General features: G+C 37.3%; 1 protein-coding gene across 5 annotated transcripts in view; it reads left to right on the top strand.

Annotated features, from left to right (window-relative positions):
- Positions 1-25,573, top strand: part of LAMA2 (laminin subunit alpha 2) — a 634,923-nt gene that overhangs the window by 468,812 nt on the left and 140,538 nt on the right. For all 5 annotated transcript variants that reach the window (XM_016956287.4, XM_054686299.2, XM_054686300.2 and 2 more), the window contains 2 exons: positions 9,581-9,723; positions 13,246-13,344. In XM_016956287.4, coding sequence (XP_016811776.1) covers positions 9,581-9,723; positions 13,246-13,344 — 242 coding nt within the window. The remainder of the gene's footprint in view (positions 1-9,580; positions 9,724-13,245; positions 13,345-25,573) is intronic.

Below are 25,573 nucleotides of genomic sequence, written 5' to 3' on the forward strand. Positions count from 1 at the left end.
GAGAAAGCAAACGTGGTTTAGCCAATATATTCAACATTAATAAATTCAGCCTTTTATTCATTTACTGCTTCCATGTTTAGAGCCCATTCTACCTCAATTAAAAATAAATATAAAATGAGCTAAAATTACAAAATGAGAAATTTTAAGTGTATGTAATCTCAGTAATGACATTTATTTTCTGCTAATCATTGAGACTCTTCTAAGATTTAAAACATTATGGCATTTATGGTAGATTCCTTTTCATCAGAGATTGTCAAGTAGAGACTGTCTTCTATGCAGAAGAAAAGATACTAGCTGGGTGCCCAGATTAACTTCACAGCCTCTTTTTTTCTAAAAGGAATTATTTGGGACAGCTTTACAATGTTATGTATGTTGGTGAGTTTTGAAGAGATATTTTATTAATTTCCCAAATTAAGATTTCTTCTTGATAAGTTAATACAAATCCATCCTCCTCTTTCAACTGTCATTCATAGTTCACATGTCATTTTATAAAATGAGAACAACTAACCTGCCTTCAAGAAACTTAAAAATGAACAAAGAAGCCATTATTTGCTTAACAGTAAAGTTTAGTATTTTGAAACACAAAACTTGGATTTGTTCATATCCTATTTTCTGTAAACTCGTATCATTAACACAGAATAACCCATGTGATGTTTAAAATAGATTATGAGTGGCATAGTAAAATGTATTACTCTCCTAGAGAACAGAAATTAAAATTATTATCTGTTGGCAAGATATTACTTCATAAAACTTGCCTGAAATAGCATTTTATAAATATCAAATTGGTGTTGCCTATTTTTAGTCACTGCATAGTGGGGTTTTTGGGATATATCAGCTTTTATTATTTATAGTCACAATTTACTTAAATTCTAACATATATTTATTTAAAATAAAACATACACTTTGCTTGCCAATTTGCAAAAGTGATCATGAACTATGTTTTCTACTTGCAACCTGAGATAAGCCTAGCTAAATGTGGTAATTTTCCTTAACTCTGTAAAATTGGCAACTTCCAACCACTTGGTGAAACCGGAAGTCTGAAGTTTTATCCTATCTTGATCTACAGAGATATAATCAACATTGTTGTTTTTAATAGCCAGTTGCCACCAAAGATCTGATCACAATAATGCAGAGACCTTTATATATTATCACTAGAACACTATTGTACATTTATAATCAAAAATGATTAATAATGGCAGTGATTGCCCCCTATATATGGGAGCAGAAACAAAATAGAATGTGGTTATCACTGTGATGAAAACAGGACTTACTATTCTGAAAAATGATGATAAACATCAGTTGATCTCCAGATGCTGATTACTGATCTAACACTTTGCTTGTTGTACCCCCTAAATGTCATCCTCTCTCTGCTCGTACTCACTGCTCAAGTAAGTTCTTATTTGAAAGGACAGTAAGTATGTCATAGTTTTCTATAGTCTAAGCTGTGTCATGTTGTTCACATCCAGGTGTTAGGCAATCTATAAAACATCTTCTGTTCACCTTGTTTGCACCTTCTACTCATTTGTTTTGTTAGTAAAAGATATTTGAGTTTCTTGTTGTCAACCTTAGCATTGGGCCAGGCTAACAATGTGTGGAATGGCAACTATCACCGTGATTCTAGATGATTTTCCTAGTTGTCAGAGATCAGTCTCAGTGGTTTGTATATTATTGAGGAAGCTGTTCTGCTAGCTGATTAAGGAGTTGCACAGTTGAATTATCGTATAGAGACAGCTGATCACTGTTGCCTTTGTTTTCAGCAAGTTTTATTTGAAGAGTAAACTAAACTCTACTTTGATTGCAATTTCTACTCTGGCAAGGCTCAGGAGGTTTTATTGACCTTGAAAGACAAACTAAAATCACATAATCTTAAAGTTGGAAGAAATAAGTAAACTAGCCTAGCCTTCTCTTTTTCTGTGACATCCACAAAACAGACAGCATCCTAATGCAAGGAAGCATGGTGTTATGAAGTGGCTACAGAAGGTTTGAAACCTAGCTTGCAATTTGTGCAACATTATTTAATTTCCTAAACCTCATTTTCATCCTCTGTAAAATGGATGTAAAATGCTGCATACATGTATGTGAAGTATCTAAGCATAATAGGTGCTCAATAAATTCTAGGCATTTTTATCATCATTGTTATTATGTGACCATTTTTTTCCCCAAAGACCTGATGTTTTGTGCAACGCATCAGTTTCTGATGAAATATTTTCTTTAGTTTAGGCTGACTTTCAGTTTCCTGTTATTATCTCTAATTCTAGGCCTTCAAGTCACTGAAAACCACTTTTATGGCCACCTTACATTTCTCCTGTCTTTAAGCCCTTCACATGCATTATTTATAGATTCATAAACACTTTGGTTGTGACTATTTTTCTCATCTGTAAAATGAGGATATGAATGGTACTTACCTCATAGAATTGCTTTAAATATTAAGTGAGATAATGATGGCAAAGTATAATACATTGCCAGTCATGTAGTGACTGTTGGGTAGATAAAAACTATTATCCCATTATTATTTATAGTACTTTCAAAGTTTCCATGTGTTTTGAAGGGTTACACCATCTTTGAACCACATTGAACTTGTTTTCCTATGTATTATATATAGAATTTTATTTAATATATATAAAACACATATATCAATATTTAATATATAAAAAACATATATATAAAACATATACATATAAAACACATATCATAAAACATATATATAAAACATAAATATCGTTACTTGGCATGTCAACAAATTCATCAGTCTCAGTTGAAGTCTACAGCTTTCCTCTCTATTCAAAGAAATGACAGGCTAAAAGGTCTTCTTAATGACTCTGGAATCAAATTTTTATTTGAGAAGATATTTATTTTAAAATAGAATGACTAAATACATCTTAATAAGCCCTAAATATATGCTAATGTAAAAGTTTCTTTTTGAAGGGGAAAAAGGGAAGTGAGAAATAGAAAATTCAGATCCAGGGAACCGTCAATGGCACTCATCTAGGAGAGTTAATTTAACATACACACATTAACACATAATTTTATCTTCTGTTAAAAATGTGTATTTACTCATTTTATTCCTATTTGATTAGAGCAGAGAATTTATGTATTGCTACCTAAAATTGGTTAATAGCTTTCGCCCTTTCAAAAATACTCAGTGTCCTCATTTTAGCTTCAGCTTCTTTGGTTTGGATGCAGTGTGTGATTTTTTTTGTGACAGTAAGCCAGTAGTTATTATGCATGGGGAATCCTGGTAGAAATGCAGTATTTTGTGCTAATTGCTAACAGAAAGATCTGTAATACTGGCTGCATGATTTGCCCCTTACATGTGCCCAGCCATAACAATCTGAATTTAGTACTGTGTTTGTTAATATTAGACACAAATTTATCCTGACACTTTTATAGACAAAGCCTCAGAAACATTTAGTCATGTAAAATATAATCATGGTCTTGAAATATTTGCTTTTGCTCCTGTGCATTTTAGGCAGGATTTCACTTTGTAACCTTATTAGTATTGCTGAATTTGGAGAATGGTTTGGAAAGGTTCTTTGAGGTCCTGATTGTAAGATAGGTGTTAATTTACACTGAGCCATTACTGCACTTTATCAAAGAACAGTTGTTTACAGAATGTGAATATTCCATGTCTCTACACACTCTTCAGATTTTCCCTATGATAGTAAATTACATTTGGTTTTAATTTGCATTCCATTTCCAATGTTTGTTGCCAGACACTTTGGACTTTTTGAGGGCAAATAAAAGTAGCTTCTGGTGTAAGTGAAATATTTTGTGTCAGAATAAAATAGCAAACCATTATGTAAAGGGCACTTTCCCCATGTGTTTACCTTATAACTTCATGAGCTAGACTTGTACAGAAGCTTTGAAAAAATCCCCATGGCTGTCATATTCATAAGTCTCTCTGACCCATTCAGACAGATGTTAGTATATTACTTGGAGCGTACTATAAAACTTACCTTTCACTTATGGAAATGTGCTTGTACTTTGTTCCCCAAAAAGCAAATACAGATACCATAAGACATGGGATAATAATAAACCTTTGGACACAGAAACATAAAATGGAATGTATGAGCCCTTGAAAGAGCAATTAAATACATTTTCATTTCAACAGCTGAAGATGAGGAACCAAAACAGATGGGCAGGGGATAGAATAAATGAGAGAAAAATCAGTATTCATCATGCCTCTTGGCATTCTAGTACACCGTAGCATATTACAGTACATCAGCTCTAGTTCTGCATTCTGGTCCCTGATTTATTCTTGTATGAAGTAAAAACTGAGAAAACGATAGGTACTTTCCTTGGAAATTTCTGGAACCATCTAGTAAGGAGTATCTAGCCATCCTGTTATCAACAAACTGATTCAATTCCTTCTTGGAAATAGGTAGGTTATATATTATTAAATAAATTAAAGAATAATTTAATGTTTGCTATCAAAGGCACACACTGCCCTAAAAAGCATGGTGAAACATCCTATTATCATTACCAAGTATCTTTCAAGATCTTGGAGGTGAAAAAAGAGCAAATTGCTTGCTTGCATCCTAGGAACATCTGCCCAAAATACATCTTCACTAGAGGTCAAATGGAACTTTTAAAACAATGATGTACTTGGGCTCAGTGGGAGAAGAACCTTTCTATTCTTCATAATTCCTAATAAAATTATAATTGTTACTACTGCTGTTTTTAACCTATGAATTGCAGACTGAAAGTCTCTGATCTGAATCACATGTGCAAAACTTGAAAAAGTGTGTCAGTTATCGATTGTATCAGTTATACATTCCAAAGTTTAGTAGCTTAAAACAACAAGTGCATACACTCTCATGATTCTGTAGGTTGGCAATTTGGGCTGAGCTCAGTTGGACAGATCTTCCACTGTCACGCCTAGGGGCTCCCAGATGGCCTCAAGCCCAAATTGGGGCCTCAACTGCCCTTTCCTCTCTCACGTTGCCTCCCTTCCTCAAGGAGGCTAACCTGGGATTGTTCTGAAGGCAGCAGGGGTCCAAGAGTGTGAAAGCAGAAAGTGCAAATTTCAATATGTTGCTCTGCCACATTCTGTTGGTCAGAGTATGTTGCAAAGCTAACCCAGATTCACATCTTAATGGGAGGTGCGGCAAAGAAGTATTAACAGTAACCTTTTTTTTTTTTTTTTTTTTTTTTTTTGAGATGGAGTCTCACTCTGTTTCCCAGGCTGAAGTGCAGTGGCATGATCTAGGCTCACTGCAGCCTCTACCTCCTGGGTTCAAGTGATACTCCTCCCTCAGCCTCCCGAGTAGCTGGGACTAGAGGCACATGCCACCACACCTGGCTAATTTTTGTATTTTTAGTAGAGATGGGGTTTCACCATGTTGGCCAGGCTGGTCTCAAACTTCTCACCTCAAGTGATCTGCCCATCTCAAGCCTCCCATACTGCTTGGATTACAGGCCTGAGCCACCACACCCAGCCAGTAGTAACCATTTTTAATTCTCCCCAGAAATGAGCATCGCTTTGATCTGTCAGTCATGGTGTTGTTTCTTTCCTCCTAAAGTTTTGTGCTGATTTTCTTCCCCTCCATCTCTCCATTACAGCATCCCTTTCCTGAGTCAAAACTGAAATCCTTCAGGCAGGTATCTGAATAGTAATTCTTGTTGATCGAACAGTCTCTGCCTCTGCAATCACAAGATAGTTCTCTTTCTCTCTCTAAACCATTGTTTTTAATGTATTCTCCTGTTCCTCACACATCTGTGAGGTTTTCTATCTTGTTCTCACATTCAGAAGTTTTCTTCCGGCCAACCCCAACCTCTTCCCTCTTCCCCTCTCTCTTCTCTCCTAACATTCTACCTCCCTGATCTCACCATTTCATGTACTTGGGCACATGCCATGCTCAAACATTAACCCCTGCCATTCTCTTTGTCCAAAATGTTTTGATACCCTTCTTTCACAAAAATACTAGCCCACAAATATTTACTGAATGTTAACCGTGTACAAGACCCTTTCCTAGGCACCATAACCAAGGTGTTTAAGGTCCCTTCTTTAATGAGGAAGAAAGAATATATAAATAAATAAAGTAATAATGTAGCCCAAACAGGCATGAGTGTTAAGAAAGCAAAGGAAATGCAGTAGTGACTGGCGCAGGGTATAGGGCTGGGGGTGGTGGGGAGTTTCAGGTAACAGTAATTTTAGAATCATCAGGGACTTGCCCTCTGAAAAAGTGACACTTGAGCACTTGACCTGAACACCCAGGAACCAGGTGGGAGAAGACCAAGGGAGAAGAATTCTAGGTAGAGAAGACAGCGAGCAAAAGGACCTCTTCCAAATCCTTGCTCCCTTGAAGATTGAGCATCCCTGTAATCACCTGGTCCAGTGGTTTTATCCTTTGGCTACATGGTTTTTCAATTACTGGAATATTTTAAAAATACAGTGGCTCACGCCTATGATCCCAGCACTTGGGGAAGCTGAGGTGGGAGGATCACTTGAGGCCGGGAGTCTGACATCAGCCAGCGCAACACAGCAAGACCCCATCTCTACATTAAAAAACTAGCTGGATGTGGTGGCATGTGCCTGTAGTCCCAACCACTTGGGAGGCTGAGGCAGGAGGATAACTTTAGCCCAGGAGTTTGAGGCCGCAGTGAGTCATGATCACACCACTGTACTCCAGCATGGGTGGCAGAGCAAGACCTTGTCTCAGAAAAAAATAAAAATAGAAATACTGATGCTTAGACCTTACCACAGACCCATCAAAAATCACATTCTGTGGTGGTGAGGAGGGAAAGAGCCCAGGCATCTGTATTTTATAAATCTTCATGCGATTCCAATGGGCAGCCAAAGGTGAGAACCACTGATCCACACCAATGTTGTCACATTCTAATGTGCAGAGATAATGTGGGACGCAGATTCTGATTTCCTAGATCTGGGGTAGAGCCCGATTATACATTTCTAATAAGCTTCCAGGTGGTGCCAAAACTGTTGGTCTGATTGCTACTCAAAGTGTGGTGCACAGACCAACAGTATCAGTATCACCTGGGAGCTTGTTAGAAAAGCACATTCTCAATCAGAGACTAAGAGAAACCAGGTGATCAAATCACCTCCTGATTCAGAAATACTGGGGGGTGTGGACCAGCCCTCTAGGATTTCCGAAAGTCCTACAGGTGGTTCTGAGGCCCAATAAAGCTTGAGAACCAGACTGTGCATCTTGGTGTTTAGACACAGTCAATTTGGCACTTAATTGAGTTCTGTGTTGTGTTTTCTGTAATTGTTTAATGTGGACAAGTCTGTTGAGGTTTGCATTGAACGGGTCTATGAAGCCAAAATAATCTTTTCCTTTTACTTGGTTTCCATGCAGTGCAAATTTGGTTTCATTCTGGCTAGGAGAAGAGTAAGAGATATAGCCCTAGTTCCAGACTTCTGCTCTTGCCTCCAAAGCCTCTTTGTTCATTCAGCTTGTGAAGCATCAGGAGCTTGCAAAGCCCCTGCAGGTGACGCTCTACAGTTGTCACCTGCAAGAAGCTGCAGGTGTCACCTGCAAGAAGCTGATTTATTAAAAGCCCTGCCAGGGCAGTTTAATCCCTGTGAAGTGATATTGTAACTCACCTCTAGCTGCTGTCCTATCAAAAAATCACTCTCCGTCCTCCTTCTCTTTGTTTACAAGCACCAGTTAATGGTTTTCTCTCCATTAAGCAGCTCAGGGGACTGCTGTTTAGAGACCTAATTGAATTCTTGCCAAGTTTGGGCATGATCCAGAGCTGCTCCAATTCTCGGTATTTTCCATGCTATGTATTTTCCCCTATTCTAACATGTATATAGCATTGATACCTCTATCTGCAGAATGTAAGAAATTGTAACTGTATACATGAGAGTATATTATAAATGCAGTAGTTCCTGCTCCTTGGCATGCAGATACACCTCATTACTCTGCAATGCAAAACTAAAAATATACATGTTTTTTAAATCTGCTAAAAGAATCAATATATGTTAATTTTGGAAATTATACTACTATTTATGAGATCTATTCCATAATGAAGAGTCAACAATCCATTTGTCTCTCTACCAATTCTACCACCTATCCTGGCCCTTACCACCAAATTTGAATAGTACCTCTTTGATGGCCAAAAATATTATGGTGAGTGTATTAGTCCATTCTCGTATTGCTATAAAGAAATGCCTGAGACTCAGCAATTTGTAAAGAAAAGAGGTATAATTGGCTCATGGTTCCATCAGGCTGTACAGGAAGCATGGCTGGGGTGGCCTCAGGGAACTTTCACTCATGGCAGAAGGCAAAGCTGGAGCAGGCATCTTCACACAGCCAGAGCAGGAGGAAGTGGGGGCTGGAGGTGGCACACACTTTTAAATAACCAGGTCTCATGAGAACTCTGTCATGAGAACAGGAATAGGGGGGTGGCGCTAAGCCATTAAAACCACTCCAGTGATTCAATACCTCCCACGAGGCCCCATATCCAGTACTGGGGATGACATTTCAATATGAGATTTGGATGGGGACACAGATCCAAACCATATCTGGTAGAATATTAGCATTCTTGGCTACTTAAAGAATATAGTTTTTCTAGCCTTTAGCAATTATTTATCTATAAGACTGAAAGAGGTTAATCATCAAAGTAGGGATTTGTGAGACTGCATCTAATCATGGGTGGTAATAGACTGAAGGGATAAAGAGGAACAGTTGGCAAATAAATAAGTCAATAAATATTATCATTAAAAAACTATAGAAAGAAAAGTTATTTTTATTTTGACTTTTTATTTTTTTTTTTTGAGGTGGAGTCTCAGTCTGTCGCCCAGGCTGGAGTGCAATGGCGCAACCTTGGTTCACTGCAACCTCCGCCTGCCAGTTTCAAGTGATTCTCCTGCCTCAGCCTTCCGGGTAGCTGAGACTACAGGGGCCTGCCACCACGCCTGGCTAATTTTTGTATTTTTAATAGAGACAGGGTTTCACCATGTTGGTCAGGCTGGTCTTGAACTCCTGACCTCAGGTGATCCACCCACCTCGGCCTCTCAAAGTGCTGGGATTACAGGCATGAGCCACTGCACCCGGCCTTCTTTAGACTTTTTTTTTTTTTTTAATTATTCTACTCAATAGATACCAAGCTAAAAATTTATATACTTTTTGAATGTGTAATACATAAAGCATGTGGCGGTCAAATTACTATGACTTTCTCCAGTGCAATCTAATGGAGCACCACACATTTAGACTCTGGAGCATGTTTTATTCCCTGTGGACAGGTTCCTGTCGATTGCTCATGTAGGGATTTAGGGGGTATTTTTAATGTTATATTCTATGCCTTAAAGGAAATCTTCAATACTTGTGCAATACACTTTTTCTCCCCAAATCTATTTGCTCCTCCTCTTTGGCCCCTCAGTTTATATTATCGCCTCTATTTCAGGTTCTGGGCGACATGCATATCTGTTCTTTTGTTGTTGTTCTTATCTTTTCTCAACCATCATCCATTTGATAGCATTAATATTCTGAGATGAGTAGTTTCATCTTCCATGGAATTATTCTTGGACCATAAAATATTTCATAGCTGAATTCTTTGAACATCTGCCTGGGATGTTTAGCAGAAGTAACTACTCTTTGTCGCTTCTCTTTCACAGTTTGTGGAGATGAGTGCACTGGCCTTCTTCTCGGTGACTTGGCTCGCCTGCAGCAGATGGTCATGAGCATCAACCTCACTGGTCCGCTGCCTGCGCCATATAAACTGCTGTATGGTCTTGAAAATATGACTCAGGAGCTAAAGGTAGGTTGGTGCAGTCACAAGCAAGGGCCAGGGACAAGGTGACAGAAGCTTCACAAGTGGTATTGGCCGTAATTGGTAAATGTTCTTCCCACAGCCCCAAATCAAGGGAAACAACTGTTAGGGAAATTCAGAGACTTTCTTAACCAGTGTTTTTCAAACTGAAGAACTATAATATACAGATTTCTATTAAGGGAAAAGAGTCTCATGTACCCCCCAGTGTCTGGCCTAAATCAGTTTTATTATGTCACTTAAATATGTGCAAACATAAAATCAGGTATAAACTCTTTATACTTATAGCTCTATAAAATTAAAACAAATTAATCCTTACAAAACCAATAAAATTCAAATTAAAAACATTAATATAAAGTAACATGATTTTGGCTGAATGGAAATTGCTGCTTGCAACAAGAATAGGATATTGACTATTTTCACACAGTTCTTCCACCAGAGGTGATGTGGTAACTCATTTCTCCTACCTTACCACATTTGAACCAGAGAGCCCCCTACAAAGGGCCCTGAAATGAATGTGAGCATCACTTGGCAAGTTTATGTGACTAACGTGCTCAGTCTGCCATAGGCTCAAACACACAGGCAAATGTAGACACTGAGATTAGGTGGCCATATTCATCTCTCAGGTGCCTAGCCTGGGATCCAGAAATGCTTACATTAATATTTAAGGTTATCATCAAAATGAAAACACATGATTAGAATCTTGTACTAAAGAGCTAGAACTAGTAGACCTTTAAAAGTTCTTCAACAAGCACCAGTTTGGTAAACACTGTTCTAAATTGTGGTTAAAGCTTTTGGTAGTTAACGAGGTAGGAGAAAACATTAAGGAAATTGGGGTTGTTTCACCTGATGAAAAAAGATGAAAGGGGTCAACTTACTATCAGTCAATTATCAGATATTTATTAAGAAATTATAGAATACCTCAGCATTGCACTTGGTTCCCTGGGGATTTCATGACTCTTTTAATATCTTCACTACCCTTAGGAAATGTAGATTCTATGTGCTTTAAAAATAATCATTAAACAATAATCAAGCAATTAGCAAGAATACATAATGACCATGTGTTTTACAAACATTCAAAGTACGTTAGAGTACAGAGACTGGAGAAATCAGTAAGATTCAGAGTAACCAGAGAATGTACCATTACTGAGAGTATAATTTCTGTTGGAATTTGAAGTGTAGACACAATTTTAGTAGAGAAGTATTTGTTGCTTTAGAGGAAGGCATCTAAGATTTATTCACTACGCATTGGTAGATATTCTTTCAGGAAATATATTCTTTAATTCTGACCATAACCTTTAAGGTAAGTATTATTATCCCTATTTTCCAGAAGAAGAAACCAATAATGATGATAACAAGAATAACTAACATTTATTGAAAAGCTAGGCAATTGACTGAAGTCTTAAATGGATTACCATACATAGCTTTTACAGAAACTCCAAGAAATAGGAAAGAAGTTGTCATGGTCTGAATATTTACATCTCCCCACATTTATATGTTGAAAGTCTGTCACAGTCCATTGGAGCTGCTATGACAAATACCATAACTTATAAACAATAGAAATATATCTCTCACAGTTCTGAGGCTGGGAAGCCCAAGATCAAGGTACCAGCAATGTTCAATGTCTAGTGAAGGCCTGTTCCTCACAGAGGGTGACTTCTTGCTATGACCCCACATTTAATTCATTTAATATCTGGATACTGAGGAAAAGGATAGCTAGCTCTCTGGGGTCTCTTTAATAAGGGCACTAATCCCAATCATGAAGGCTACATTCTCATGACTCAATCACTTCCCAAAGGCTCCACCTCCTAATATCATCACATTGGGAACTAGGATGCCAACACATGGATATTAGAAGGACACAAACATTCTGACTTCTGCCATGTGAGGACACAGGGAGAAGGCAGCTGTGCTTAACAGAGCCATGTGAGCAGAGGCGGTGGTGTGAATTAGATCTGTCTGGCAGATATTAAAAGTCAGACCTGCTAGTGAAAGATAAGGCTGGAGACTTCAGTGAGGCAGGGTGATATGATGGACAACCTTGAAAGCCAGGCAGAGGAACCTGAGTTTACCTTGTGGTCCTGGTATTCAGGGAAGTGAAGAGTTTTAATGAAAAGAATGCTGATCAGTTATTTTCCTTGTATATGGAGAGAATACAGAAAAATAAATTAAACTAGAAAAGCAAACATTTTAGTTGAACATAAAACATTTTAAAACTAATACTTAAGCAATGGATGATGAAGTAAAGAGGATCCTATAGAAGAGGCTCCGATTTGTGAACATCTTCTAAGCCAAAGGATTCAGTGACCCATCCACTTCTGGCTCGATGTTGGTCCAGAAGACCTGGATTATCCTTAAATTCTAGTCTTTCTTGATTTTTTATTTTGTTCTTCTTCCATCATTCACTTGACATTTGTATACTGAGGATCACCTTTTGATATTATAAAAACTTAAGTTATTTCACCTCTTTGCTCAATTTCTTTAACTATATCAGTGCTCCCCAAGCTTCAGCCAAAGACCATCAAGGACACACATGTGATGGAACAAAGTGGGATTTATTAACTTGTTGCAACAAGGGGCACTGAACACCATGGTGGAATTGTGGGCTGTCTCAATAAGAAGGTGTTAGGAATAACTTCTAGTATTTGAGGCTGTGCTAGATAACTTAAGGTTAGCACTCAACTGGGTGCTATTCGGAAGTGGGAGTAATTCTGTGAGTGTTTTGTGAATCCTATCTAGAGGGAAGGAAGAACAGAGGGAGGATAAAGCTATGATTAATAAGGAGGCAGTGTTCATTCATATTAGCCAGGAAATGGGAGGTTAGGGTAGTGTTGTGGTCTACACAAAACCCGCTATGGTTTTGTCTGCGCTTAGACATTACAGGGTAGTCTCTTTTTTTCTGTTTCATTCATCACTGGTTCAGAGTGACCTTGTCTAATGTTAGTGTCCTGTGAGATTATTTATGTTCCATAGGAAAAAAATATGGCCCTGCTGTTAGGCCAGTTGCTAGCAACACCAAGGACAGGCCAGTTAGTTAGCGCCTAGCCAGGTCTCTATGTTAAGGCCTGCCGTTCTCTTTTTTACCTGTGATCTGTGTCTCTGTTAATTGGAATGGGAGCCTTAAATGGGCCAGGCAAGGAGTTTATCTTAACTCTACCCCTTACTGACTGTGTGATCTCGTGCACATTTTTAACTGTCTTCAAGACAGTTTGCTCTTTCATGAAATGGAATAATGCTTACCCCCCATAGAGCTGTTGTGAAAATTAAATGAAAAAACAAAACATAAAAAGCCTGGCACATAGTAATTTCTCAATAAGTCACTGCAATTTTTATTATTTGCCTGAATATTTGGCATGACACTCAATGTGTAAGTGCCCAGTTGAAATAGTTTCCTTATCTTTTCTTTGAAGGTGAGAAGGCTAAGTTCCTTTTATATACAAAAATTTGTTCTGTTGAACACTATCACTGCAAGGCCATTTACTAAAAATGTTTATGGGATGGAATCTTTTTCAGCACTTGCTCTCACCTCAGCGGGCCCCAGAGAGGCTTATTCAGCTGGCAGAGGGCAATCTGAATACACTCGTGACCGAAATGAATGAGCTGCTGACCAGGGTAAGTTGGCAAAATTATGAATCTTCTGAAAGCAGATAGATTATGTCAATGAAGGAAAATTACTTCAAAGTTCTGAAATGCAAATCATCTTCTTCCTAATTCCCAATTTGGTATATAAAATAGATGTATTCTGACTTGCTACTTCTGCTTCAAATCAAATCATAGAAATCAGTAGCACGCAGAAAAATTGGGGATACCTGGAAATTGTCAATGGCTAAAAAGTCCAGAATGACAGTGTATTTTGAGAACTTTATTCAGTAGCCTCTGTGGTAAAGTTTGTATCTGTTCTGATTTCCAAAAGCACTATCTTTGATTGTGTAAAGAGAAAGAAAAACAAATGAAAATACTTGTGGTCTCTTTCATCTCATCGTGGAATTTTTGCATTAGTGTAGAAATACAGTGTAAATCAGTCTTTCCACACAAAAGAGGAAATCTTCTCTATTGTGAGACTCCAAAGTACTTAAGACACTTTTTAAAGTCAGAATGTAAAGTCCATGTTGCATTTATCAGGCTTTTTAAAGAATTGGACATTTTAAATTTTCAAAACTGCGATGGTATTAAAAACTTTTTGCCGTTAGAGAATGAAGAAAACAACATAAAGCCCGCCATCTTGTGGCCAGAAATATGCATGAAGCGAGAAACGGGGCTGCAAAGTAGGGATTTAATTTGATTATCTAAGAGCTTTAAATGATAAAGAGTATTGGAGCTAGAAGGTTCCTGGGGATTATCGAGTCCACTTTGTATTTTAAAGAAGAGCTGCCTCGGGCCATGACAGTGAAACGAATTAACAATGGCCATACAATTTGCTAAACCCAGGGACTTAAGCTGGACCCAGTCTCAAGATTCCCACTGGCCCAGTACTTTTTCTACATAGCCTGCTGTCGGTTTAGGAAAATATCCACAGGAAAATCAAATAGGCTTCTGAGCACATAATGCTAAACAATGGCCCTGATGTTACAATAGCATACTAAACACTTTTTCAGAATCTCATAGCAACAATATAGAATGTACAGATACAAGACGGAGTTTCTTGCCAAATGTATGTAGACATTAGATTAAATTGAGTGCATTTATCTCATATTAACTTAATATGAAATAATTCATATTTGTTATAAATAAGAATTTTCTAACAGGTCATGGTAGAATAAATCAATTTAACAAGCACACATAAATGTTCATAACATACAAAGCCTAAGTGTTGACAGATGAAAAATATGAATGAGGCTCAATCTGTCTTCAAAGAACTTTGAGATGTGTCTGTGTGTGTATGTGTGTGTGTACATCAGCATTTAAGTGTATGGAGGACCATATTAGACAACTGCATGCAGGTATATAATAAAACATGAAATAAAATAAAGTCGGAAGAAATTCTGGAGAAATATTTAATAATAGAATAATTTCATCTGCTTAGGGGTAATTAGAAAAAATTTCATGTAATAAATGGCATTTCATTCATTCATTCATTCACTTAACTAATAATTTTTGGGAGTCTCTCATGTTCTAGGAATTATGACACTGGGGATAGAGGTGTGAGCAGAACTGCGCAGTCCTTGCCCTCATTGGCTTAGTATAGTCTAATGATCTGACGTTAGAGACACAAGAAGTATTTCTTTTTTTTTTTTTTTTTTTTTGAGACAGAGTCTTGCTCTGTCGTGGAGGCTGGAGTGCAGTGGTGCGACCTTGGCTCACTGCAACCTCCGCCTCCCGGGTTCAAGTGATTCTCCTGCCTCAGCCTCCCAAGTAGCTGGGATTACAGGTGTGTGCCACCACACCTGGCTAATTTTTTTTGTATTTTTAGTAGAGGTGGGTTTCACCATGTTGATCAGGCTGGTCTTGAACTCCTGACCTTGTGATTCGCCCGCCTTGGCCTCCCAAAATGCTGGGATTACAGGCATGAGCCACCGCACCTGGCCACAAGAAGTATTTCATTAAGAGTGTCAGATCTTTATTATGTCTCAACCTATACTCTTTACCCTTTCCAGCAGATTCTCTCATGCTATGTTTTTTAAACAGACTTTATTTTTTAGAACAGCTTAAAGTTCAAAGAAAAATTGAGTGTAAAGTTCAGAGGGTTCTCATATCTACTCCCTGCCCCCACAACCTTCCCCACCAGAATGGTACATTTATTATAGTCGATAAACCTAAGTTGACACCTCCTCATCACCCAAAGTCCATAGTTTACATTAGGGTTCCCTCTTGGTATTGTACATTCTATGGGTTTGGAAAAATGCATTATGACATGTGTCCACCGTTGTTGTAAAATATAGAAAAGTTTTACTGCCTGAAAACTCCTCTATGCTTCACCTATTCATACCTCCCTCCTCCTTGACCCCTGGCAACCACTCATATTTTTACTACATCCATAGTTTTGCCTTTTTTGGAATATATAGCTGGAATCATATAGTGTGGTACTTTTTCATATTAGCTTCTTTCCCTTGGTAATATACACTTAAGGTTTCTCCATATTTTTTCATGACTTTATAGCTCATTTCTTTGTAGTGTTGAATAATATTTCATTGTTTAGACATATCACTGTTTATTTATTCATTCCCCTACTGAAGGACATCTTGGTTGCTTCCAAATTTTGGCAACATGAATCAAGTTGCTGTAAACATCTTTGTGCAGACTTTTGTGTGGACTTAAGTTTTCAACCTATTTGGGTGAATATAAAGGAGCATGATTGCTGGATGGTATGGTAAGAGTATATTTAGTTTTGAAAGAAATTACCAAAATGTATTCCAAATGGTCTTTTCTATTTTGCATTCCCACCGGCAATAAATGAGAGTTTCTGTTGCTCCACATCCTCAGTAGCATTTGGTGTTTTTAGTGTTTGGATTTTGTCATTCTAATAAGTGTGTATGGTATCTCATTCTTGTTTTAGTTTGCAATTCCTTAATGACATATGATGTCGAACATCTTTTCATATGCTTATTTGCCATCTGTATATCTTCTTTGGTAAGGTGTCTATTTAGGTCTTTTTCCATTTTTTCATTGGGTTGTTTTTTTGTCGAATTCAGAGTTTTTTTGTATATTTTGGGTAATAGTCCTTTATCAGATATGTCTTTTGCCATTATTTGCTTCCTCTCTGTGGCTTGTCTTGTTCTCTTGAGAAGTGTCTTTCACAGAGCAGAAGTTTTTAATTGTAATGAAGCCCAGCTTATCAATTAGGTTTCTCCTTGTTGAGCCTTTGGTGTTGTATCTAAAAACTCATTGCCATATCCACGGTCATCTAGATTTTCTCCTATGCTATCTTCTAGGAGCGTTACAGTTTTGCATTTTACACTTAGGTCTATAATCCATTTTTAGTTAATTCCAATACTATTTTAAAATAAACTTTTTACTTTACAGTAGTTTTAGATTTCAAAAAACTTGCAAAGAGAGTACCAAGAGCCTTCACATACTCCATTCCCAGTCTCCCCATTGTTAACATCTTACATTAGCATGGTACATGTGTCATAACTGATGAGCTAATAATATTGAAATATTACCATTAACCCAAGACTATATTCATATTTTTTCAGTGTTTACTGAATGTTTTTTTACTGTTTCAGGATTCCATGCAGGATACTACATTACATTTAGCCATTGTGTCTTCTTAGGGTTCCTCTAGACTGTGACAACACTGTCAAAAATACTGTAATAGTGTTTCTGATGACTTTGACAGTTTGGACAGGTTCCTGTGTTTGGTAAGCTGTCCCTCAATTGGGGTTTGCCTCATATCTTTCTCATGATTAGAATGGAATTATGAGTTTTTGTGGGAAAGACTTCAGAGGTAAAGTACCATTTTCATCACATCAAGAACCCATGTGACCAATATGACTTATTACTGTGGATATTGACCCTGATCACCTGACTAACATAGTGTTTGCCAGATTTTTCCACTGTAAAGTTACTCTTTTATGCCCTTTTCATACTCTAATACTGTTTTTATCTGCCCATTCTTCAGATTCAGTAACATAAAAGGCGCAGAAATAGGACTACTGAAAGCAAAGATCACTTTGATCGGTTGAGAAGGGGGAGGAAATGTAAATACTCATTAATTACTTTTTTCCTACCATATTTATAATTAGAAATATGTCTTCCATGCAGACCATAAATATTCAAGTCAACATGACCAATTCTCTCTTTCCCTGTGGTCAAGCTGCATGACAATCAAAAGGTGAATTAATACAGATGGAATTACAATTAGAGAGTTAGATCGTTTCATTATCCAAAATCAGGCTAAGCACGCTAATGCCTGTATCTCAGAGTCATGAATGATCCTGCAGTTGCTACCAGGGAATGAGAAATGCAGTGGCCACAACTTCCAATTACCCATGACTACATTAGAGGAGACAGTGCTCTAGACTAGGACTGCACATTGGAAATACCAGGAGCCCTATCTCACACCCATAGGTTGTGATGCAGTTGGTCTGGGGTAGAGTCAGACCACTGGGATATTCAAGAACTCCCCAGATTATACTGATAAAGAATTACTGTGATCCTGTAGTTACCTAATAGCTAAGACTCTCTTCCCTCTGGAAAATGCCTTAATTGGTACTGCCAATCATTTTTTTTTTTTTTAAACAGAGTTTCACCCTTGTTGTCCAGGCTGGAGTACAATGGTGTGAACTCAGCTCACTGCAACCTCCACCTCCTAGGTTCAAGCAATTCTCCTGCTTCAGCCTCCCAAGTAGCTGGGATTGCAGGCACCTGCTACCATGCCCAGCTAATTTTTTTTTTTTTTTTTTTTTAAGTAGAGACAGGGTTTCATCATGTTGGCCAGGCTGGTCTTGAACCCCTGACCTCAGGTGATCCACCCGCCTCAGCCTCCCAAAGTGCTAGGATTACAGGCGTGAGCCACCACACCCAGCAGTACTGCCAATCTTTGTTATGCTTCTTTTTCTCTGCTTGGTTGGCTCACCAGTCACTTGATACAGTCTTTAGATTTAAGAGCACGTGTCAAGGTTGATCCTGCATGACTGCTGTAGGAGCTGCCCTCTCTTCTTTAAGGGCTTTTATATTTTATACTCATTGTTTTTAAATGGAGGAATCTAATTCCCTAATATCCCTGGGTAAAGAAGACATTATTCCACCCAAGAACTCCTATTTAAAATGTATTTTGATGTATTTTAATTAATGTATAAATATAAAGTAAAAAATTACATAATCATTTATCTCTTTCAATGCATTTTGATTTGTTGCCATTTTATTTTACTCACTGGAAGAACCCAAGTTCCTCACGTATGAGAATCATGTTTAACATATTCACACTGCCCTACAGTATGTGTGAAATATTAAGATGCTTTTTGATGATGACTCTACTTACCTCTATAGCTATTGTCCTTAGCTCCTTTCTTTTTTCAGAGCCAAAATTTTTGAAAGACTTGGAGACAAGTCCGTATTTATTTCTCACTCCACTGCTGCCTGGATTTTCACTCCCAGCCCACTACTGAAACTGTTTTTATAAGATAACCAATGACAATCTGGTAACTAAATCCACTGGATACTTATTAATTTTACTTGAAATCTCTGCAGCTTTGATCTTTCCGTCCTTCTTGACATACTGTCCTCTCTCTGTTTTTCTCTTAATTCTCCAACCTTTCATTCTAAGGCTCTTCCTCTCATCATCCCTTCAAAGTTGGTGTTCCTTGGCGACTAGACCTCAGTCCATGTTTCCCCTCACTGTGTAACTCTTTCTTTGGTCTTCAATTGCCATGTACAAGCTGTTAATTCATAAATCTATATTTTCAAGGCTGACTTCATTCTCATGCTTTGGTCCTATGTGCCTTACTGTGGATTGGACATCTCAAACTAAACTCATCATTTCCTCTTAAAGCCCATTATTTCTCCTATTTAGAACATCTCAGTGTTTTATCCTCCAGTATATGCCCAGTCTCCCAAAGAGAAATTAGCAGGTTGCCCTTCACTCTACTCCCTCTTTCATCCTTCATCAAATTCAGTTTCTTTCTATGGTGACTCTTTATAAGCCTTATCCAACTCTAACCCGTTGTTATTTATATGGCAGAGTGAACATTCTAAATTACAGATCCTATCATGTCATTCTCTTCCTTAAATTGTACTATGGCTTTCCACTTTTTTCAGGATGACATACAGTGCTCTCCCACCATGATCTAATCTCTGCTTCTCTCTCATCTCTCCCCACTACTCATGTTCTGGTCATCTGGACCCCTATGGATTGAGGGTATAAGCCAGAAACCTACAAATTTTCTTTGGTGCCTCTTTCTTCCTCATGATGCTCCTGCTTATCCAATTCATTACCACACACTGGGCTTCCACTTGTGTGTATGGCATTCATCTCTACTACACCACTCTCATCCAGTCTCATATTGTGTAGTTTGGGATTACCACATTTGTTTTTTAGCTGGTGTCTGCTTTTACTCTTGTTCTCCTCCAAATCTGTTCTCCGTAATGTAGCCAGAATGAATGTTTGCTATTCCAAATGTGAATACGTCATCGCAGTGCTTACAAACTCTTCCCTTGACTTCCCTTAGGCTCGTAGGATAAAGACCAAAATTCTCCCCTTGGCCACATCTCCCATCACTTGTGCCCCTGGCCATCTGCACTCCAGCCATACTGTCCCCCAGCCACTTTGTCCCACCACAAAGCATTGCCACACATTTATTTTGCCTTAAAGGTAATCTACCTCTCCCTACATTTTGTTAATTTCTGTTAACTCCAATTTACCTTTCAAATCTCAGCTCGTGAAAGCCCTCTGTGCCATCGCAGGGGTTCCAAGATTCCTCCTGTGCTTGTCTTATACTACTATTTTTCCTCTAGTTTGTAGTTATAAATTTATCTACATGATCACTTGACAAATAACTATATAGTCCACCAGACTATAGACTCCAAATGGGCAAGAAACCTTTTTGTTTCTTATCAGAGTATCACCAGTATTATAGACATAATAGGTGTTAAGTCAATATTTGTTTAATTAATTGTGAATGATTTTAAAAGCATTTGAACAACAAGATGGAAATGTAGACAAACCCAAAATAAACACTTATTTTGCATTCTTTAAAATGTGTTAAAATCAGGCATATATTTATAATTATATTGTTGAATATTTTGTTTTCATTGATAAACACCTCTTAACTGTTTATATTCTGTAAGGGGAGAATGCTATGTAGTAGATTGAACTGTATAAAATATTAAAATTTAGTTTCACTTACATTGTATTTTATTGCCTATTGAATATCAAATTTAATGAAAATGAAGCATTTCCAAAAGGATGAAACTAGTTTTTAAATGACTTAAGTGCCAATATTATAAGTTTACAAGATTTTATTTATAGTTGGTAAAAGATTTCAACTGCTAACAGTGTTTTTTATTTCTCCTTTTATATTTTTAAAAGATACATATATAATATAAAACAAGTCATATCTTTTTGGTTTGGAACTTTTAAAATTGGCACTTGAAATATTTAGGAAGAAATTCCACATGGAACTGGCTCATTGTCATTCCACGGGGTCAGCTGGTTGCTCCTTCTTTCGTTGTGTGTTGTTGGTCCTTACGGCTTGCCTGATGAGTGCTTCACTACCACTTAGACATATGGAGCTGGTAATATTGGAAGATGACCTTTGAGAGTATCATATAAATGATTTGATCTGAAATTTAATTTTAGCAGGAAACCATATGAGTCCACAAATGCAAAGGTAGACAGTATCTAAGCAATGTTATCTATTCAGTAGTTAGGTTTGCTTCATTAGATTCTAGTTTTAACATAAAGAAGGCAGAAAATGAAACACACTGGTCATATCCAACCAAGAAAATTATGTGCAGATTTTAAGAGGCACAGTAGAACTGCTTGAGCTAAAGCAGGAAAGTAACAGCTACATTGTTCAGAAGTAAATTAACGTATGCCTAATGGTATAATGCATTGCATGCTGCCTAGACATAAATACTCTAAAAAACAAAACAAGAAAAAATAGAAAAAGAAATGGGAAAAAAAAACCTATTTGAGTGAATGTCAACATAAAAGAAAAGGTAATCAAAGGCAAGAGAGATACAAGATACTGTGTAAGGCATCATTTACAAAGGAACACTGTAAAGATTGCAGAATAGAGGTAAGAGGATGTTAAAATAAGAAAATCCAAGATAGAGAATGAAAGGAAGATTGTACAACATATTAGGATAAATGAGAAGTTATTTGTCAAATACTCAAAGGACAAGATAATAGTGAATAAGAAGAAGGATGACTAAGAGATGGAGATGGTAATTTAATAAAACACAGAAAGAGCCAAACTGAATCAGACAGATAGTCCCTATCATGTAGTATTTAGCATTCATTCGTAACATTATCAATAGCCTGTCCTGGGTGAGATTGATTTTTGTGAATTTTGCTTTGGCAGTGATACCACTATCTATCACCACTACCCATAGGTGATAGTGCATTTGTCATAGGCTTCTGTATGAAGTCTCTCGTGGGTATTTTTGACCAGGGTGAATCTTCAACTTAATTACTGTGTAATGAGACATGATTTTTAAAAATATATCTAGATGATGTTCTGATATGATTTTGAAATGTGTTAATTCACTGAAAGTCAAAACTTATATACTTAAAGTATACATTAACTGGAGCAGTGTCCTCCACTCACCTAGAATACTCCAGTTTTTCATGTATTTTACTACTCTTTCTGGATGTTAGCCAAACACAAAATAGTGTTGGGTACAAACAAAATATAAGTCTGTGAGACAAAAAAAAAGTGTATTTCATCTCCAATTCCCTGTACATGTAAGTTCAGATAAGTTACTTAACCTCCTGATACCTTCCTTTTCACCTGTGTAAAAAGAGGGATGATGCCTTCTATATATCTCTAAATTCAGGAAGAGTAAGTGAGACACACGAGAGTGCTGTAAGCCTTTGCAAACATGTATATAAATTTGACATAACTATTCACAATAGCAAAGACATGGAATCAACCTAAGTGCCCATCAATGATAGACTGGCTAAAGAAAATGTGGTACATACACACCATGGAATACTATGCAGCCATAAAAAAGAATGAGTTCATGTCCTTTGCAGGGACATGAATGGAGCTGGAGGACATTACCCTTAGCAAACTAACACAGGAACAGAAAATCAAATACTGTATGTCCCACTTATAAATGGGAGTTAAATGATGAGAACACATAGACATGTAGAAGGGAACAATGTTCACTGGGGCTTACCAGAGGGCGGAGGGTGGGAAGGATGAGAGGATGGAGAGGATTAGGAAGAATAACTTATGGGCAATGGGCTTAATACCTGGGTGATGAAATAATCTGTGCAGCAAACCCCATTACGCATGGGTTTTTTTTTTTTTAACCTATGTAACAAATCTGCACATCCTGCACATGTATCCCTGAACTTAAAAGTTAAAAAAATATAAAAAATACAAGTAATTCTGAGGTACAGATGAGCCTGACTGTGTAACTCATCCTTTAGCATGCTAACCCGCATTAAGTTGATGCTTTTGGTGCCGGGAACCTCACGTCTCCTCCTCTTCTGGAATAGCCTAGAGAGGAAGCTCTTCTTCTGTGTTTAGAGGGAAGGTATCTCCTTCAATAAGCACTGTGCTGGCCCTGAAGAGTCTTCCTACCCTCTTCCTGCCCTCTACTGCCACTCCCACCCCACCAGCGTGGAACTTGGTGTGTATTCACAGGTCCAGTTTGAATTACTGTGAGGCCAGTGGCTAGAAAGCAGTGTAGTTAGGACTGGAGATTCTCATGCCTGCTCTCCTCCCAAGCTTCAACTGTAGCTCTTGAGCAGCAGCTTCCTCTGAGCTTCTAAAAAATGCCCAGAAAACTGCCCAGCCAACCACATTTCCTGGCAAGCATAGCACCAGGCATATGGTCAGTTTGAGTGCTATTAGATAGGCTTTAGAACTTCCAAGGGATCATTGGTTTGATTGTCATTGTATCCGCCAATCACCCAACATCTTTGACCCACGACAATTTGCCAGACACTATGCCTGGCACTCTGAGGAATAAAAAGAGTAAGACAGATCCCTAGCCTTTTCTAATCTATCTATCTAATGGAGATATGGCAAAGCACCTAACAAAGTCACTACCCATTAGAGTTGTGAATAGTGGTAATAATAATTATTTTTGAAAATCTAAGAAAAGAGAGCACGTGCTAGAATAGGTAAGGAGGGCTTCACTGAGAAGATGGAGTTGGAATTGAATCTCGAAAGCTGGATTTGTTTTGGATAAGTAGAGAAGAGTTAAGAAGCAAAAGTATGAACAAAATCTTTTTTTGAGAATGTTCCAAAAGGAAGTAGGCAAGAAGAATGGTAATAAGGTTGGCAAGATTGGTTAGGAAAATTGTTGTTTAGTCCTGTATATAACAACTTTAGAGAATATTTACTGTAAGTTAGGCATCATACTATGAGCTGGATATAATATGATGAACAAAACAGACCAAGTTCTCACCCCCTTAGAGCTTACCTTTCAGTTGGAGAGGTTGTCAATAAATAGGTGAGCCAATTACTAAGTAATTCTCAAATCCATGGTGCTATGAAGGAAACGTCCTGCTGCAGGAAGTGTGGAAACCTAGGTAGCACCCTGGGAATGGCCACACTAAGGAGAAGCACTTAAACTGAAAGCTGATGGGTAACAAGGACCCAGTCTTTAAAGGTGTTGAGGAGAAGCTCATTCTAGGTAAAGACAATGGGATACAAGAAGGTGCTAAGAAGGGATGAGTTTTGCATATTTAATATACTAAAACTATGCCAGGGAGGTTGATTGCATAGGGTCTTAGTGCTAATTTTTTAAACTTCTTTCTTATCATGGAGTTTGTAGGATTCTTGACAATTTAGTATTGAAGTAATCATATAATCAATACTAAGAATAAAATGCATGTGAATGATGACTCTTACACATTACTACGTAAATGAAATAACCTGTACAACAGATTATAAGCCAGAGGAAGTTAAGACAATGAATATGATCTTGATCATCCAGAATTTAAAAGAGACAGTGTATGATATACATTTACTTTTTAAAATTTAGACACTTTGAGTTATAAATAAGAATTGATCCACTTGGTGTGAAATTATGATCTTTTGGTAATACAGAAAATATATTGATGAAGAAAAAGAATATATTTTAAGTTTAAATTATAATGTACATTTTCTGTATCATAAGAGACACTAGTGGTATTGATACATTAATCCGTAAGGTAAGATATTGGAAGATGACCGAAATATAGATCAAGTTCCTTATTATGGTGTTCGGTAATATGTGAAAGTAAGAGTGGTACCATAAAGTTCAGTCAAGTCTAGACTAGAAAAATATCCAAAGCAGTTTAGACTACCAACATCTTTTTTTTTCTTTTCTTTTTTTTTTTTTGAGACAGAGGCTCGCTCTGTCGCCAGGCTGGAGTGCAGTGGCGTGATCTCGGCTCACTGCCAAGCTGTTGACCTTAGTTAGTCATTCAGAAGTAACATTTAAATAATTGGGTATGAGTATGTGTGTGTGTATGTGAATGTGTTTATGTATATGTGTCTGTGTGTAAAAAGTTATTTGACCCATCAGACCTTTGAGTGCAAACACGTGCAGGAAACCAAGTTTAAGGAAATTAATGGAACATAATTACAACACTCACCACAAAAGCAAGGATTTGAGTAACCTAGGGATTGGATGCACAGTTTATCCCAAAACAATTTTTAAATCCAAAAGTGAAAAGAATTCCATTATTAATATTTTAGAAGAATAAATCCAGAGCATTATAATATTTTGGTTAATACTCTCCAAATTATTGTGTATATGTACTGCAAATTATACAGAAAAAAATTTTAGTTTTCCAATGGATTCTTATCCTTTCATCCTTTCATTTGTGATGTTAACACTTGCAGGTTGAGAAGTTAGATGATAATACTTGGACTTTATATTCCTTCATTTGTGCAAAACCTTGAAAACTTTCATAAATTAAACCTCTTGCTGCCCTTGGAAAATCACAAAATGCAGTACAATTCCTCTAGCGTCTTTTACCATGTTCTGTGCTGGCCAGACATTTAGTTCTATTTAAAATCCACTTACGTATATTTTAAATATTAATTCTCTGGCCATGCCTAGTATGCAAGCACTCTGGTACAAGATTCTAGAGTGTTAATATGCTGCCAACTTGGACCTTATTCAAAATTGTATTGAGACAGTTTGTGATTCTCTAATTCATTATCTGTAGTTAGACTATCCATATCTTTTTAGTAAAACAGAAGAAGGCTTATATATTAGCATATGCAACACA

This window comes from Pan troglodytes, chromosome 5 (assembly GCF_028858775.2).
Source record: "Pan troglodytes isolate AG18354 chromosome 5, NHGRI_mPanTro3-v2.0_pri, whole genome shotgun sequence".
Taxonomy (NCBI): domain Eukaryota; kingdom Metazoa; phylum Chordata; class Mammalia; order Primates; family Hominidae; genus Pan; species Pan troglodytes.